At 39.6% G+C, this 15,046-nt stretch overlaps 1 protein-coding gene across 3 annotated transcripts in view; it reads right to left on the bottom strand.

Moving 5' to 3' along the window:
• Positions 1-15,046, bottom strand: part of LOC149864300 (poly(rC)-binding protein 3-like) — an 895,303-nt gene that overhangs the window by 33,243 nt on the left and 847,014 nt on the right. For all 3 annotated transcript variants that reach the window (XM_090049189.1, XM_090049191.1, XM_090049188.1), the window contains 3 exons: positions 12,790-12,921; positions 7,682-7,810; positions 3,674-3,817 (listed from right to left, as the gene is read on the bottom strand). In XM_090049189.1, coding sequence (XP_089905315.1) covers positions 3,674-3,817; positions 7,682-7,810; positions 12,790-12,921 — 405 coding nt within the window. The remainder of the gene's footprint in view (positions 1-3,673; positions 3,818-7,681; positions 7,811-12,789; positions 12,922-15,046) is intronic.

The following is a 15,046-nucleotide window of genomic DNA, read 5'->3' as shown; positions in this document are numbered from 1 at the left end:
CTGGAAGCACTTGTTTGTTAAAATGAGAAGGCCCCACCCTTGAGTACTGATGGCAATGAAATGAGAGCACATGCCTAAAGCTAAGTGTGTACTTGAATGCTTTGCCAAACGATTGCTTGCTGGAAGCACGTATTTATCATTAGACATGCAAATGGTCCCACTGATGTCATGCTTAAATGAGGGGGAACCCATTTTTGTGGGCAGATGATTTGGAAAAGCACTGCTTTGACTTACTAGCTTAAGTCAGAGGTGTTTAGTCTGAATCTAGTTCTACTTAAAATGAAGTAGAAAGAGTACACTTCAGATGGTCTAACTCTCCAGGGAAGGGACCATAGCCTTTCTTGAGTTGGAATTTACCAAGTGCATTTTAGGAGCTACTGGAACATAAATAATAAATATATAATTCACTAGTCACTTGGTCAAGGAGTCCCATTCATTTAGGAGCATGGGGGTATTACCCTGTTCCCAGTGAAGTCAGTGGTAATTTGGCTGTTGACTTCAGTCAGGGCTGGAATAATTGCCTGGGGCAAAAATTGGTCCAGATTTACAATCTGTGAAGTCAATGAGATTGTTGTGAGAGGTGGCCTAAGGCTGAGTCTGGCTTCAAAGAGACCTTGCTAGAAGTGCCTGTTTTAGGTATATAGGGTAAAGACAAAATTTGTGTGTAGAAAAATGACATGAAGACTTAATTTTATTTCCTTTCAACAGGGGTGGTATAATGGGATTAGTATTAATTTTGTAAACAACTACCTTAGCTGAAGTTTAGTAAGGACTTTAGCTATGACACATGGCAGTGTGTATTCATCTTCCTTTTAGCTCTACTATATTATACAGGACTGAAAAAGAAACCCAAATGTATTAGAAACCCAAATGTATTGCTTAAAGCAGCAAAACCCATGTAAAATCCCATCTTGTCAATAGCAGGAGTTTGATTTTTCTAGTGTTTTGATCTAGATTTGCAGAATCTATTGGGCATGAAAGAAACAACTGTTGACACTTATGGAAGGGGTAGATGGACTCATCACTGCCAGCACCATTATACTTTGCTTTCAGTGTTAATGTGTACTCAGTGGCTGTGTCTACATGAGAATCTGAGTATTAAAAAGTACTGAGTACTAAATGACTGCACAGTAACTGGAGTTCTGGCACAGTTGTGCCAAAGAACGGTTGTTTCACGACGCTGACAACATAGCTCGTGACTACTGCGCAGTAGCGTTGTGTTATGGTTTCTTCCATGTGACACTACTGCGCAGTAGTCATGGGCTACTGCACATTTAGCATCTCATGTAGATGTGGCCAGGATTTCTTTAATACAGTATCAAAACTATTGTACATATTATATTTTGATACTAGAAATGAAACGAAGCAAAGACTCTCTTCTATTGTCACTGCTAAACCCACCTCTATCATTCTAAGATACCAAAGAATTGGTCTAATGAGTTAGAGACTGTTTGATTCACTTAAAATTTCAGAATTAGATATTTTTTGTTTGAACTAAGTCTTACAAAGAAAAACATAGAACACTTGGCTGCCTAGTATTTGCTTTATACAATTAAAGATTAATTCTGAGACTTCTTATATCCCATAATGAGCTGCAATTTCAAATACTTATTTTAAGTGCTCAGGGCATTCTAGCGATTGTTTTTAACATATTTAGTGAGTTGATTCATTATGTACTTTTGAAAGTAACACCATTTACAGTACTGCTAAGGCATAGCCCTGACATGCATACTTGTAAAAGGAGAACACCTCAGTATAAACTTAAAATTTGTTTGTAATACATTACTCCACAGTTGCACATTCAGCAGAGTTCAAATCACGGTATATTTTTTCGATTTAAATTCTGTTAGTTTAAGAAATATAATTTTTTACTTTGAAGAAAGTCAGTTGAAGCAACTTGGACATCAGGAGTGATCATTATCATCATCATTATTAATCATTATTGTCATCAACTCATTATCATTGGCATAAACAGTAATAGCAATAAATACAACAATAACAACAAAAATAATGCAATAAAATATTGTCCAACATAGGAGCCATACTAGGTCAGACCTATAGTCAGTCTAGACCAGTATTCTGTCTCTGACAGCGGCAGAAATGGTTGCTATAGAGGGAGAGCGTTGAATTGGATGTCCCTAGAATGATCTATCCCTTAATCAGTATCTGCTCTTGTATCCACCATTATTGGTTTAGAGATGTCAGAGGAAACATCTTCAAGCATTTTGTTCAATAGCCACTAACAGATCTATCATCCAGGAATTTATGCAGTCCCTATTTAAACTTGGTTCTACTATCTGCCTTCACCACTTCATGTGGCAATGAATTCCACAAGTTGACAACATATTGTATAAAAAAGTGCTTTCTTTTGTTAGTTTTAAACCTCTCACCTACCAATTTCAGTGGCGTCCACTAGTTTTAGTATCTTGGGATTTGGTGAACAACAGTTCCCTGCTCACTTGGTCCATGCTTTTCATGATATTGACATCTGCAATATCTCCCCTCAGCCTTCTCTCTCCAAACTGCAGAGCCCTAGCCTTTTTAGTCTCTCTTGGTACAGCAACTACACCATGTCCCTGATCATTTTGGTTACCTTTCTCTGTACCTTTTCTAATTCTACTCTGTCCTCTTGAGATGTGGGGACCAGACCTGCAAACACTAAAACTCTGAACAGAGAAATAATAAAAAATAAAGAGAAACAGTATTTCTTTTACGTATATTTTTCTCAGGAACTCATGACTTGTCCCTACAAATTATTAAACTTATAAGAATTTCAAAATGCTAAGAGCATTTCTGGAGCAAAAACATCATAGCAAATTATAATTTGATAAGTTTTGCTCAAAGCTGCTTAGTCCTTAACTTATATATAGCTGTTTGTGGCAAGGAACAGATGTTGCATTTGTCTTAGGATGAGCTGTATCTGTGTTTGTACCAGAACAGAAAAGTCTTGGGATTGGCATGTACACACATTGCCCTTCTGATTCAATTCTAGGACAACTGTACAGCTGTACTTTGTGATGTCTTGGGACACACTGTTAATACATCTTATTCAGTGACCCTTTTTAAGGGCAATGGACCAAGACATCTGAATGGTTATGCTTTGTCCAAGGATAAAATGGTTTCTCCTGGAAGAAACGCAACACCTATTTGTAGCCTATATGGCCACGAAACAATGAATTTTTAAAATTAAATATGAAGTTTTGTCTCACTGAATGCGTATCTGATTTTGGATACCCTGCCATTTATTAAACAGTTACGGAAGAGAGGTTAAATTTAAACCTTGTTAAAATAGTAAATGCCATAATTTTGTTCCTTTTCACTGTTCTCTGTAGCAAACTAGAGCCTTATAATATCATGTAAACCCAGACCAGAAAGCAAAATATTCCTGATGTAGTTATGTGACCAGTTCTTGGAACATCAAGTCTGATGTTATATTTAGTGCAACACATCAAGGAAAAAACACCCCATAGGGCCAGGGATACAGCTGAAATGAACAGGATACAAGTTCCAGCAATTTATTCAATAATAGTAAATAAAGATTGTGCAAAAGATACCCTTGACTTGTTTTTAGTTTAAGTTTATAACACAATGTTCTCCTTTTTCTGTAAGCCACAGTGGATAAACAACATTAATACTATACCAGGAAAAGAAAGAGTAAAAGTTGAAAACTAACAGGCGCTGGCTGAGGTTGGGCCAAGACGGTGTGATTTCCAGCTGAAGCCAAAATGGTGTCTGCTCTTACCTGCCCACCTGCAAAAATGATAGGTGCAGAAGCAGGTTTGGGACGGTAGGGAATGGTGGCACCTTTGGGTGGGGACTGAAGACAAAAACATAAAGCAATCAAAAAGCAGAATTAAGCAACTCTCCAAAAATCATTCTTTCCCTTGTACAGCTTACACAAACAACTGCATGCATTTGCCAGTCACTGGCATGTTCTCTACAAAGATCCGGATCCTGCTCCCACTGAACTCAGCAGCAAAATTTCCTCTTGCTTTACAGGGCATGAGCTAGGATGCTCATGATATAGACAGAATGCAAACACAAAGCAGGTTATAGCAGTAAGTGGGGCAAGGTTCAAAGTGTCTGTGTTGAATTTAGCTTTCAAGCTATCCAAGCAATTTAGGTGCCAGTTTTTAAACTTGTCAGTCTTTAAAGAAGAATCTATCCAACATTCTCCCTTGGCACTAATTTGTGACTTAAGATAAATACATTTGTTTTGAAAATTCCCCTTATTAGTTGACATACCAGAACTTCCTGTTATAAAACTGAAATAAAAAATGTCCCTCTGAGTGAGCTATTGCTGTCACTTGCATTGAAGGCAGGTGGGCCAAGCTGTGCAATCAGACACTTCTTCTTAACTCAGTAGGAACAGTGGAAGAAATCCGCTACTTTTGTGACTCATTCCTATTGATGGCAATGGGAACAAGAAAGGACCCTCAACATCCAATAAATAGGGGATTTTTCTTTTAATTTTTTTAGACTCAAAGGATAAAAACAGAGCCAACCCTAGGGCGGGGTCCAGGGCCTGGGGCAAATCAGCTTGTGTGGGGCCCCCTTAACACTGCATGGGGCACGGGGAGGTCCCCTATGCTTCTGCAGTACGGGGCTGAGCTGACAGCTCCAGGTGGGCCCCATGGGAGGGGCCGTGGCCCCTCCACCCGACTCTACAGGGCCCTCCCAAAGCGCGGGGCCTGGGGTGGTTGCCCTAATTCACTATACCCTACGGATGGCTATGGGTAAAAGCATAAGCTTGATAAAGCATAAGCATTTCTTTATAAGATAAAGACTAGAAAATGGAAAAGACCCTAGGGTGAGACCTGTAAAACAGGCTTTCCAAATACTGCAAAAATTTTTGTGCCTTACTTCAAAACAGTTCTATAAACAACAGTAAATAATAATAATTTCATGTCCTAACATTATATTATTGGGTAGGTGACTGTAATAAATTAGTAGCCATTGCCCAATTCCTTAAACCAATGAAATACATTACATTAAGTACATTTAGCACAGTAAACACACATATATTTTGGATTCTTTATCATTTGAAGAAAAAATATAGTTAAATTACTGTCTGCTTCAAGAGCTTCATATTGGTAGTATATTTTCTCTGTTCTTTATTGTCTCTGATCTTAATAATATTTTTCCTGTCTTCAGTCCATTTGAAAAGAAAATTCACTTTACAAGCAGAAAAATAATATTTAGCTCTGATTGTGAAATGTAGCTGTCTAGTTTGTTTCTGAAAATAACTAGGAATGCAATTAATGTTATTTAGACATCTGACTAGAAACTGCATCCACAAAGCAGATAATTAGATGACTAAGTATGTCACTTGCACCTCCTAATAACTAGAGGTATAAAATTGCTCCTGTGATTACTTGCATCTGTAAAGGTCTGAGAATAAAAGGGGAAGTGAATACATAAGTTTAAGCTTTTTTTGAAACTCTGTCCATTAAGATATGTTCTAAATTTGACCCTCAGACATAAGGATTTTTTTTGTTCGGTCTTTTAGTTTCTTACAGACATACCCAAATCCCAGTGGCTAATAAACTGAGACTGTTTTATAATATTTTCTTTTTGTATTGTTATATTTTTATTAAACAAAATTCTTTCCCCATATATGCAATTACAAGAAGCAAAAAAATGTCAGTTTGCAACAAAGAGTTTGATCATTATAACTAGAGGTGCACCAATACATCTATCCCATATTGGATTGGCACCGATATAAGGAAAATTGACAGTATCGGTAATCGGCTTTTATGGGCTGAGGACGCTGATAATGCCCCTGATAAATGCCCTGTGCGTGCGTGCAGCCACAGCGCAGCATGCAGGCGGTGGCCAGGAGCGCAGCCCAGCAGAGCAGCTGGGTCTGACTGGTAAGTCTGTTGTGTGGGAAGGTGCATGGGTGGGAGGCATATCAAGGCTCCAGCAATGAGAGAGGGAGGGAGTGTGGCTGGGGCAGGCACTGCATAGCTGGGCTGGGGCATGGGGTGGAGCCATGAACAGCTTGTCTGCGGAGGACTGTGGGGGGCAGCTCCCACCACTGCATCCACCCCATATCTATGTGTGGGGTGTGTGCCCCTGGATCTGTGTGTGGGACAAGAGCTGCAGCCCCCACCATAGTCCCCGTCCCAGGACTGCTCCCACCTGCCCCAGGCACTGCTCCCACCTTCCCCTGCTGGGAAGTGCCCAGAGTTGCCCTAGCTTTAGCCTGCAGTAGCAGCCCCCCCTTGCCCCACATGCAGATCCGGGGGCACATGCCCCCCGTGCCCTCCTGGGCTGCATGCAGCAGTAGGAGCTGCCCCTGCCATGGCCCCCGGATGAGCTGCTCGCAGCTCCATCCCGTGTCTTGCTCCGGCTGTGCAGCACCTACCCCTGCCCCAGCCCCGCTCCCTCCCGCACTGCAGAGGTTTCAATCTGCCCCTCCCACTCCTCTTCCCTTCCTTCTTGCCCCTTCCCCCGAAACAGACTTACCAGCTAGTTGCTGTTTTCCAAGTTGCCCAGCTCCCTATCAGCAATTGGATCAGTATTGGCTGATATGGCTCGTTAAAAATCAACTAAGTGTTGGCCCAAAAAATCTCTATTGTTGCACCCTTAATTATAACAGTAATCTTTATACATTTATTGTAATTAGGCAGACTATTAAACAGCCAACAGTTACTACGCCGTAGTGACCACTATAATATTGTCCTTATTTTAGATTAAGGAATAAATAAATGTAGGATGTCAGCTACTGAAGTGTGGTAAATGTCACACCAGTGGTTAAATTTTTTTATGCAAGCCATTTTTCATTCAAATATGAAGATACAATGTAACTGAAACATTTTATAGAAACATTATGCTTTTGTTATTTTTTATTTGACAGGAAATTATTAAAATCTTTCTTTTTGATGAGGCTGAAATAGTTTATTTTCACTTTATTGAAATGTCTTGCTTCAATAAGGTCAGAACATTTCATTTCAAATTTATCATGCCAAGTATTATAATAACATAAAAACCTAGTATTCTCATTATACTCTAATATGGTCATCAAGACATCCAGACTTGTATATTAATGATATTACCTAATACTTGAAACGCAAAGTCAAAATGAAACCATTCTGACCTTATCAAAGTGTTTTTGATGTTTTAGCCATTTTGCCTGGTAGCTGTGTGTGATGGCTTGTTCCCAAATCTTTTAAGAGGTTACACAAATGCTTGTCTAGGAGGTTTAAATAAGGATTATCGACCTTGAGCAGGGGATTGGACTAGAATACATTCTGTGCTCCATCCCAGCCTTAGTTTTCATTGATTCCATCAGTTTATTGGAATAAAAGATTTTGATACAGTTGAAATGAAACATTTCCAAATATTCTCTTTCAGGGAAAAAAATCCTTGATTTGTGTTATGTGTGAGTATAAAATGTTGATAGCTCACAACTTCCAACAGGATTAAAGTCAGGTTTTTTAACCAGCTGACCTGCTGACTTTTCAACAACAGAATGTTTTTCTACATTATAAGTAGATCTGGTGGTCCGGAGAACTTAAAAAAGCTATGTACAGAACCTTTCCAAATATTCTTGAAATCACTCAGATTTGGTGAGTGCACTCCCTTCTGAGACCAGGGTTTAAAAGAGAAGGGGCTGGTATTTAAAGGAAGCAAATCAAACATTATGGATGCCAAATGCTTTTAAGGACTATCTTACCTCTAGCATAACCACACAGATTTGTTTTACACACTGAATAATGGCATCTGGAGTGCCTGATATAGTGACAGCACGTTCTGTTGAGTTTGGCAACATATCCCCAGCTACTTGTACCTGGGCCCCTGTGGACTTAAGAAAAACAAACAAAACCAACATTAATATCTGCAAGTAGAGCTGTGCCATTTATTCACTGATTAGAAATAATGAAGTGATAAAGCAGATCCATATCTAAGTTATGCTCATCATTTGCTAGCATACACATGATAATTAGATGACACTGGGTGTAAGTTTGTCTATGGAAACCACACTGGCAAGTATTTCCATGGTAAGAAGTATAGTAGCTAAAGAAATAAATTGTGCATTTTAAACCCTGCGTTAGTCTTCCAGTTTCTTGAAAAAGAGACTACTCTAGATTCATGGGTGGCGGGGGGGAAATGAAGGACTTTTATAATCATTAAGAAAAGAATTATAAAAATAATTCCTGATGTATGAAGAATATCAGCCTCCCTAATAAATCTCAGTTATGGATAGGTGATTCCTTAATGAATTAATGACTGACTGCACTTTTTCTGATGAAGTTTGGGGCTGCTTTATACACTGAAAGATCTCACAATTTGTGCAGTGCAACACAAGAACTCTTTTAGATCATCATTTGTGTTGATGAAGAATATGCATATCATCAGCTTTTAGCTCATTAATGAGCATAAACAGGATATAAACCATTTTTAAAAACTGGTTCTTGATGATAAAGATTCTTAGTCAAAACATGCATGCACAGAAAAAGACATGAGGACAAACTATCCATGGTGTAACTTAAAAAAAATCTGGAAGAACTTTTCAATTAATGGGAAAGAGTCATGCCTTTCATATTGAATTAGTACATTAATATATTATGCACAAAATCTATTTCTGATTGATTTGTGATGTACAATTTTTGCCTGTTATTGATTTTGTGACAGTCAGCAAGGAGTTAACTTAGTTTTCTTTTGGCCACACATAGCACATCTTATTCTTCTTTCCAGAGACTGATTAAATTACTCATTACATCTTCTGTTCAGTAGTGCTGTTTAAGCTTGAAATATCAATTATGTGTCCTTTAATATGCTTTGGAATCTCACCACAATTTGATCAATCTGTAATGCCATCTTTATTTTGAAGCCCCCTTGTGCCCCAGCCAGCCACGTCTGTGTCTACGTGTAAAAAACTCTGCAACAGGACTTGTATTTACAAGCACTACCCTGCTGTGGAATTAATTAGTTTCCTGCAGTTTAATAGGGCTGCACATGTAGACACAAGATGTTTAGTGTGGAGCTAATTAGTTTACTCTGCAGTAAACGTCTCATGTAGACATGCCCAGTGTAAACAGGTCTGCTTATATCTTATGCTTATGAATTTTATATTAACCAGTGATAAGAATCACAAATAATACAGAGCGTGGGATGGGAACTCAGATCTCTCTGCCCACTCAGTGCTGTAAGCGCTAGGCTAAACAATCCAGTGCTGTCTTGCCAGCTTCCTCATTGGTTCCAGGCTTAGCTGTACAGTGGTCCAGCTTCAATAGGAATAGAGGTGAATATCTAATACTCTAGAGCCCCGTGGTTATGGTAAGCTTCTGGTAGGTAGGAAATGTGGGTTTGAATCCCCTCAGGCTGAAGAAGAAATTGAACCTAGGCCTCCCACTTCTTGTAGATGTGCTCTGCTTGACAAAAGGCAGGCAGCACCACCAGTGTTTTTGAGTGTGAGCATCCATGCCTCGTGCATTCTATAATAAACACAGTGCTTTTGTGGTGTGCCATGTGGGTTCAGAGCATGCCTAACACATTAAGCCCCGCTATGTATGTAAGGGTTTCAAATCTGCTCTAACATCTGGGCAGGGGTTAGACACCTCTCTGCTCACAAAGGGGCGTTTCTGTATTTGTGTAGAAACCTAAACTAATGTGATTAGTAATCTTTGCAGTCTACAACTCTGATGCTAAATTAATTAATGAGCCTATTGAGTTCTGTGGCTGAAGTGGGTGTAGTCTGCATTGCATTTTGTGATTAAATTGTCCAAAGTATTTTTCCATCCCATTTAGGCCTAGGGTGACATTCTGTCCCCTTCCTTGTTGTCCAAGTGTCCAGATTTGGTCATCTGCATGGAAGTTTTGGTTGTCTAAGTGCTGAAAAAGCCACTTACACAAAGCTTGGCAATCTACTCCTGGATGCAGATCCTTGTTCACATAGACAACAGAGCACGCTCAGCAATAGCCAGGGCCCATACGCATGTCCCTTGTGCATAAGTATTGGACATAGACACCCAGAAACATAGATGGGCAAAGCCCATGTTCAATAGCAGCCAGCACCCACATGAGACCCTTCTGGACAAGCAGCCATATTAGTTGTCTAGAAGTGGAGTTGGTCAATATCCATGATTACTAGACTTAGACCTGCATAAGGAAAACAAGTATGACTGTCACTCTTTTGCCTTCACAATGCAGTAGTTAGGGAACACACCTGGGAAGTGGGTTCTGGACCCCCTCTGACCTCCATGGATGCATTGCCCTGTGCATATGGGGAACTATATGCATGTGCAGAGACTGGACATATGCCATAGTAGCAAAATGAGAGAAAGCAAGCATTCCCTTCTTCCCTTGCCAAAAAAAACCATAGCAACCTGTATAAAAAATAGCATACCAAACTGTGCATAAGTGTTATTTTTGGCACTTAGATGGCCATGTTAATGACCAACTCTGGACACTCAGACAATCAGGAACGAATAAAATGTCACCCTTGGTTTACCAATTTGAACTGAATTTGGCTCTTACTGTTTTAAAGGTCAAAACAATACGTTGAATTCAACCAGTGCAATCTGTAAAGAAATGTTTTCACTCTTTCCCAGTGCCAAACACTTTAATACAAGAGCATTTTTCAATATGAGAGAGAGAAAATATTCTGTCCAAATATTTTTCACTGAAAAATTGCAATGGAAAAAGTATTCCCAATGATCTATGCAGTTTCATAACTTTCGTGAGCAAATATTTCATTGAGTTTTTTATTGATTTATAGTCAAGTTCAAAAACAAACAAGACAGTCTATTTTGAAACAGCATTTTAGAAAGAAAATTTTTCATCCTAATAAAAATTTCCAAATTGAAAATTCTGTGACTTTCCTCTCTTTTTTTAATTTTTAAGATTGCTGCTATACTTTGTCCTGATTAAGGACTAAACAAATGCAGAAATATTGGAGTTTTTCACAGGATGGAAATTCCTTTTTCTGAAAAAAATTCTTCATATCTAGGTACAACCCTCCCCTAGAAGGGATATATTTTTTTATTTGTCCCATTTTCAAAATATTCTGCCACAACTTTGTCTGAATTGCATGTATTGTATTGGTGTATTACTATATAATTTTTAAAATTGATATTGCACAACTATCTTGGCATTTTGTGGTTAGAGGAATGTTCGTTACTGCATAGTATATTTAATGTTGAGTGGATGTCCCAAGAACGAGATTTGATTTTAAAATGTTTATATTAGTTTCCCAGGGTGAGTATATGTGAAATTAAGCTACTTGTGAAGTTGTAAGATTAGAGCTAGGGTGAACTGGAAGAGTGTGGAAATACAGGTTAGGAAACCAACTGAAGAATAAAAAAGTGTGTCAAATTTTGGGCCTAATAACCTTGACAAGTGTCCCTTTTTGCTACTTGGTGCTTTCTGGCTAAAGAGGTTGTGACTGAAATGTGCAGATTTGGAAATGATAAGCAACACTTCAGACATGGATGGTTTGAGGTATTTCTGGATTATTTTTTAACACCTAGAAAGAAACTTAAAGAAACAATTCTTCTGTTAAACTAGCCCTTTGCAACATGGCATCTTATTTCTTTCTTCTCCTAAAATGGATCTGTTCCCTAAGCATTCATTACTTTTTAAAGGGTTAACTGTACCACAGGACACACAATTCTGTTTACATTTCACTGTATATTCTTTGGTTTAATGAAGGCCGGAGATTATAGATGTGTTTGTCTCCTTGTTGTCATTCACTGATTTTTCCCCCTGAGCATTATATTCAGCAAATACTCTTATTAATACAATGTAATAACTTTCGGTGTAGACACATGACACATTTACTTCAGAGTAATTTACCCAGGATTTTACCCCCCAGTGAAATCTCTGTAGTAAGAGTCTACACCATATTCTGTAGTAAGAAGAAAACACGCAACAAACCCAGCCAAGTTGACTGCTAGAAGTAGCTGTGACTTGATAGCAGGTGGTGGGGGAACTGGTTTGCATTGGGCATGTGGCTCTTAGAGGGTATGTCTACACATGCATATTAATACAATGCAATAAACTCTGGTGCTTATCATGCCAGTTTATTGCTCCTGGGCACTGCATTTACATATGCATATTTACCTAGCACATTGAACTGGGTTGGAACAGCCCTGGCTGGCAGGAGGCCTGGGGAGTCAGCCTGCAAGCCCAGGGCTGCTCTGATTCAGCTCAGTGTGCTGAGAAGGGGCTGGCTGGGACACAAAGGTGCTCTAGTAAAGAGCTAGCTGGATGGTAGCCCCCGCACTGAAGCACACTTGTGCCCCAGCAAGCTGTGTCAGTGTCTACACGTGTGTTTTTGCGGAGTAAAAAGCTCTGCAACAGAGTGGTACTTACATTTACAAGTACTACCTTGCCGCAAAGTTAATTACTTTACGTAACAGCCCTGCACATGTAGATGCCAAGATGTTTACTGCAGAGCTAATTAGACTACTCAATTGGTAAACATCTCATGTAGATGCACCCAGAGCAAAGCTGATGGTGGTATGGGACACAACATGTACACTGGAACAGTGTTCTCCAAAGTGGTGCGCAAGACGATCCATTGGGGTGCAGGAAGAAAATATTAGAACTTCTATTTCTATTTCTATAAACATACATATATTAGGGGTGCGTGATCAAAAACGTTTGGAGACCACTGCACTAGAATAATGTTCTCTGGAATAAATTTACTTTCAACTTCCTCATATTCTTGAGTAACTGGGCCATGCGTTTGTATTCCTAAAACACCCTCTTTAAACAGCTACATTGGGACATGGAGCCACACAGTTACTTAGCATGCTCACCCAGAGTCTGACAACTTACCTCCCTGATTTCTTTGATTTTGGAGCCGCCTTTCCCTATAAGGGACCCACACTGACTTGCAGGGACAACAAGCCGCAGCGTCACAGGTGGTTTGCTTGTCACTGTGCTGTTTGTCATTGAAGCATTTATGTCCTGTAATGACAATGTCAAGAAGAATTAGCAGAGGATTTGTCATTCCTCTTAAGTTTTAAGAGACTCATGGTAAGTACTTAAGCTGTGCTCAGAGAAGTGGCGAGCTTGAAACTAATCATGTTTTATAGCAAATAAGGCAGGCAGCTCTGATGCTGACACACCAGAAGCATGAACTTCATGAGAAAACTGTGGCAGTGGAGCACTCCTGATAGCACATACTACAAGATGTTGGCACAAACACGGTGTCTCATCAGCTACTGAAGCACATTGTGCTTCCTAGCACTTTTAATGCAAAGGGACAGTTTAGAAAGGAAACCACAAAGAAGCAACGAAAAACATTAAGCAACAAACATGACAGAACTAGAATTATCCATTATTTGGATAAATATTTTGGTGCTTCTGAGATTTAACTCCCATATTGCTGCCAGGTTTTAAGCATTTTCAGTGCTACTTAATATTTTGTAAATTATTTCCTGTGAGATCTATCACCCAAGTATTCAATTGTAGTTAGTCCTAATAATTGTCTGCAGATCCCTAACTACCCATTCAGCTAATCTAATCAAATCAATGAGATTATACTGTATCCTTCAATGAGCATCTCAGTGCTTTACCAGTTGCTGTAGCTTCACATGTGTCAAATGTGCTTTGCTAGTTCAAACTCACTTGCAGCTGCAAAATTTTCTCCCTCCTGTACTTTCCTTACAAATGAAATCATAACTCTCATCTTCCTGGTGTACAAATGGGATACTAATGCAAGAATTTCAAAATCCTGGAGATTGTGTAAGAAGCCATACAAGCTACTTCAGATTTTTGTAATATCTTTCATCAGAAAATTGCAACATGCACCATCAAGAATATTAGGTGTGAGACTGGTGAGGTGATAGCGTTACTCTACAGGCGCTGGTTAGGCCTCATCTAGAATATTGTGCATGGTCCTGTGCCCCACTGAAGCATAGGAGAGTTAGAGAGGGTCCAAAGGTGAGTGACAACAATGATAATGTCCATGGAAGGCAAGTCAAATGAGGAAAAGGGGAGAGAAATAAGCATGTTCATCTTACAGAAAAAGGCAGTTAAGAGGGGACATAACAGCAGTTTCCAAATATCTGAAGGGCTGCTATAAAGAAAACCTTTTCTACCTCACTGCAGACAGGACATGTAGCAATGGTTTAAAATTGCAGCAAAGTATGTTTGGATTGGATATGAGGAGAAAGGTCATTGTTAGAAGTGGGAAACAGTGGAATACACTGCCTAGGGAAGTTGTGTAATTTCCTTCACTGGACATTTTCAAGAAGATGTTGGACACTTATTAATCAGAGATAATTTAGGAGTAGTAATGCTTGGCGTATACTGTGAAGAGCAACAGCTGGAAGAGCAACAGCTGGAAGCCCAGGAGACCCTCACACACACATCCATCTCTTGGAGATCATGAGAAGAATTCTGCTGTAGAATGGAGAGTATTTGGTTCTTCCCAGATGTTTTTGCTGCTGCTTGGGGCCAAGAAGGATTATTTTTCCTTCCTATTGATATGGGCAAAGTTTTTTTTTTTCAGACACATTAGGTGCCCCCTAGGGTTGCCCAGGCAGTCTTCCCTCCTCTTGCATGTGTACAGCGTGATGCCATTAAGCCACAAAAAGTGACATTTTCATCATGTGTCCATGGCAATGGTGTCACATGTACAAATGCCCTAGGTGTTGGCTGCAGGCAAGGCTGGAGATTTTGACTGGGCTGTACCAATTGTCTTGCTGGGACTTAGCAAAACAGAGGTTCCTGGCTACAGGTTCTTGCTCATCCAGGGTCAGACTGACAACCTATTTGGGATTAAAAGGAATCTTACTGCATGCTGAGGCTGGCATGGACTGTGCAGTGTTTTGCCTTCCTCTGTAGCAGGGAGCACGGTCCTCTTCCTTGGAGCTCTCAGCAACCTACTTCCTCTTCTTGTAGTGCAAGATACTTACAGTGCCCTCATCCCCCTGCTTTAGTTGTGGCAAGTTTGGGTATTTTTTGATGTTGTCAGGAATTGTGTCTGGTAGTTGTGCAAGAAAGTTTTTTGTACAGTTTTAGAATAGGTTAGACAAACACTAACGTATGTTTGCCTAGGATGGTTTAGACAGGAGTGATCCTGGCT

The sequence above is a fragment of the Crocodylus siamensis genome, chromosome 5 (genome assembly GCF_052110815.1).
Source record: "Crocodylus siamensis isolate JL-2025a chromosome 5, ASM5211081v1, whole genome shotgun sequence".
Classification (NCBI taxonomy): Eukaryota; Metazoa; Chordata; order Crocodylia; family Crocodylidae; genus Crocodylus; species Crocodylus siamensis.
This window is presented reverse-complemented; position numbering and strand designations above follow the sequence as displayed.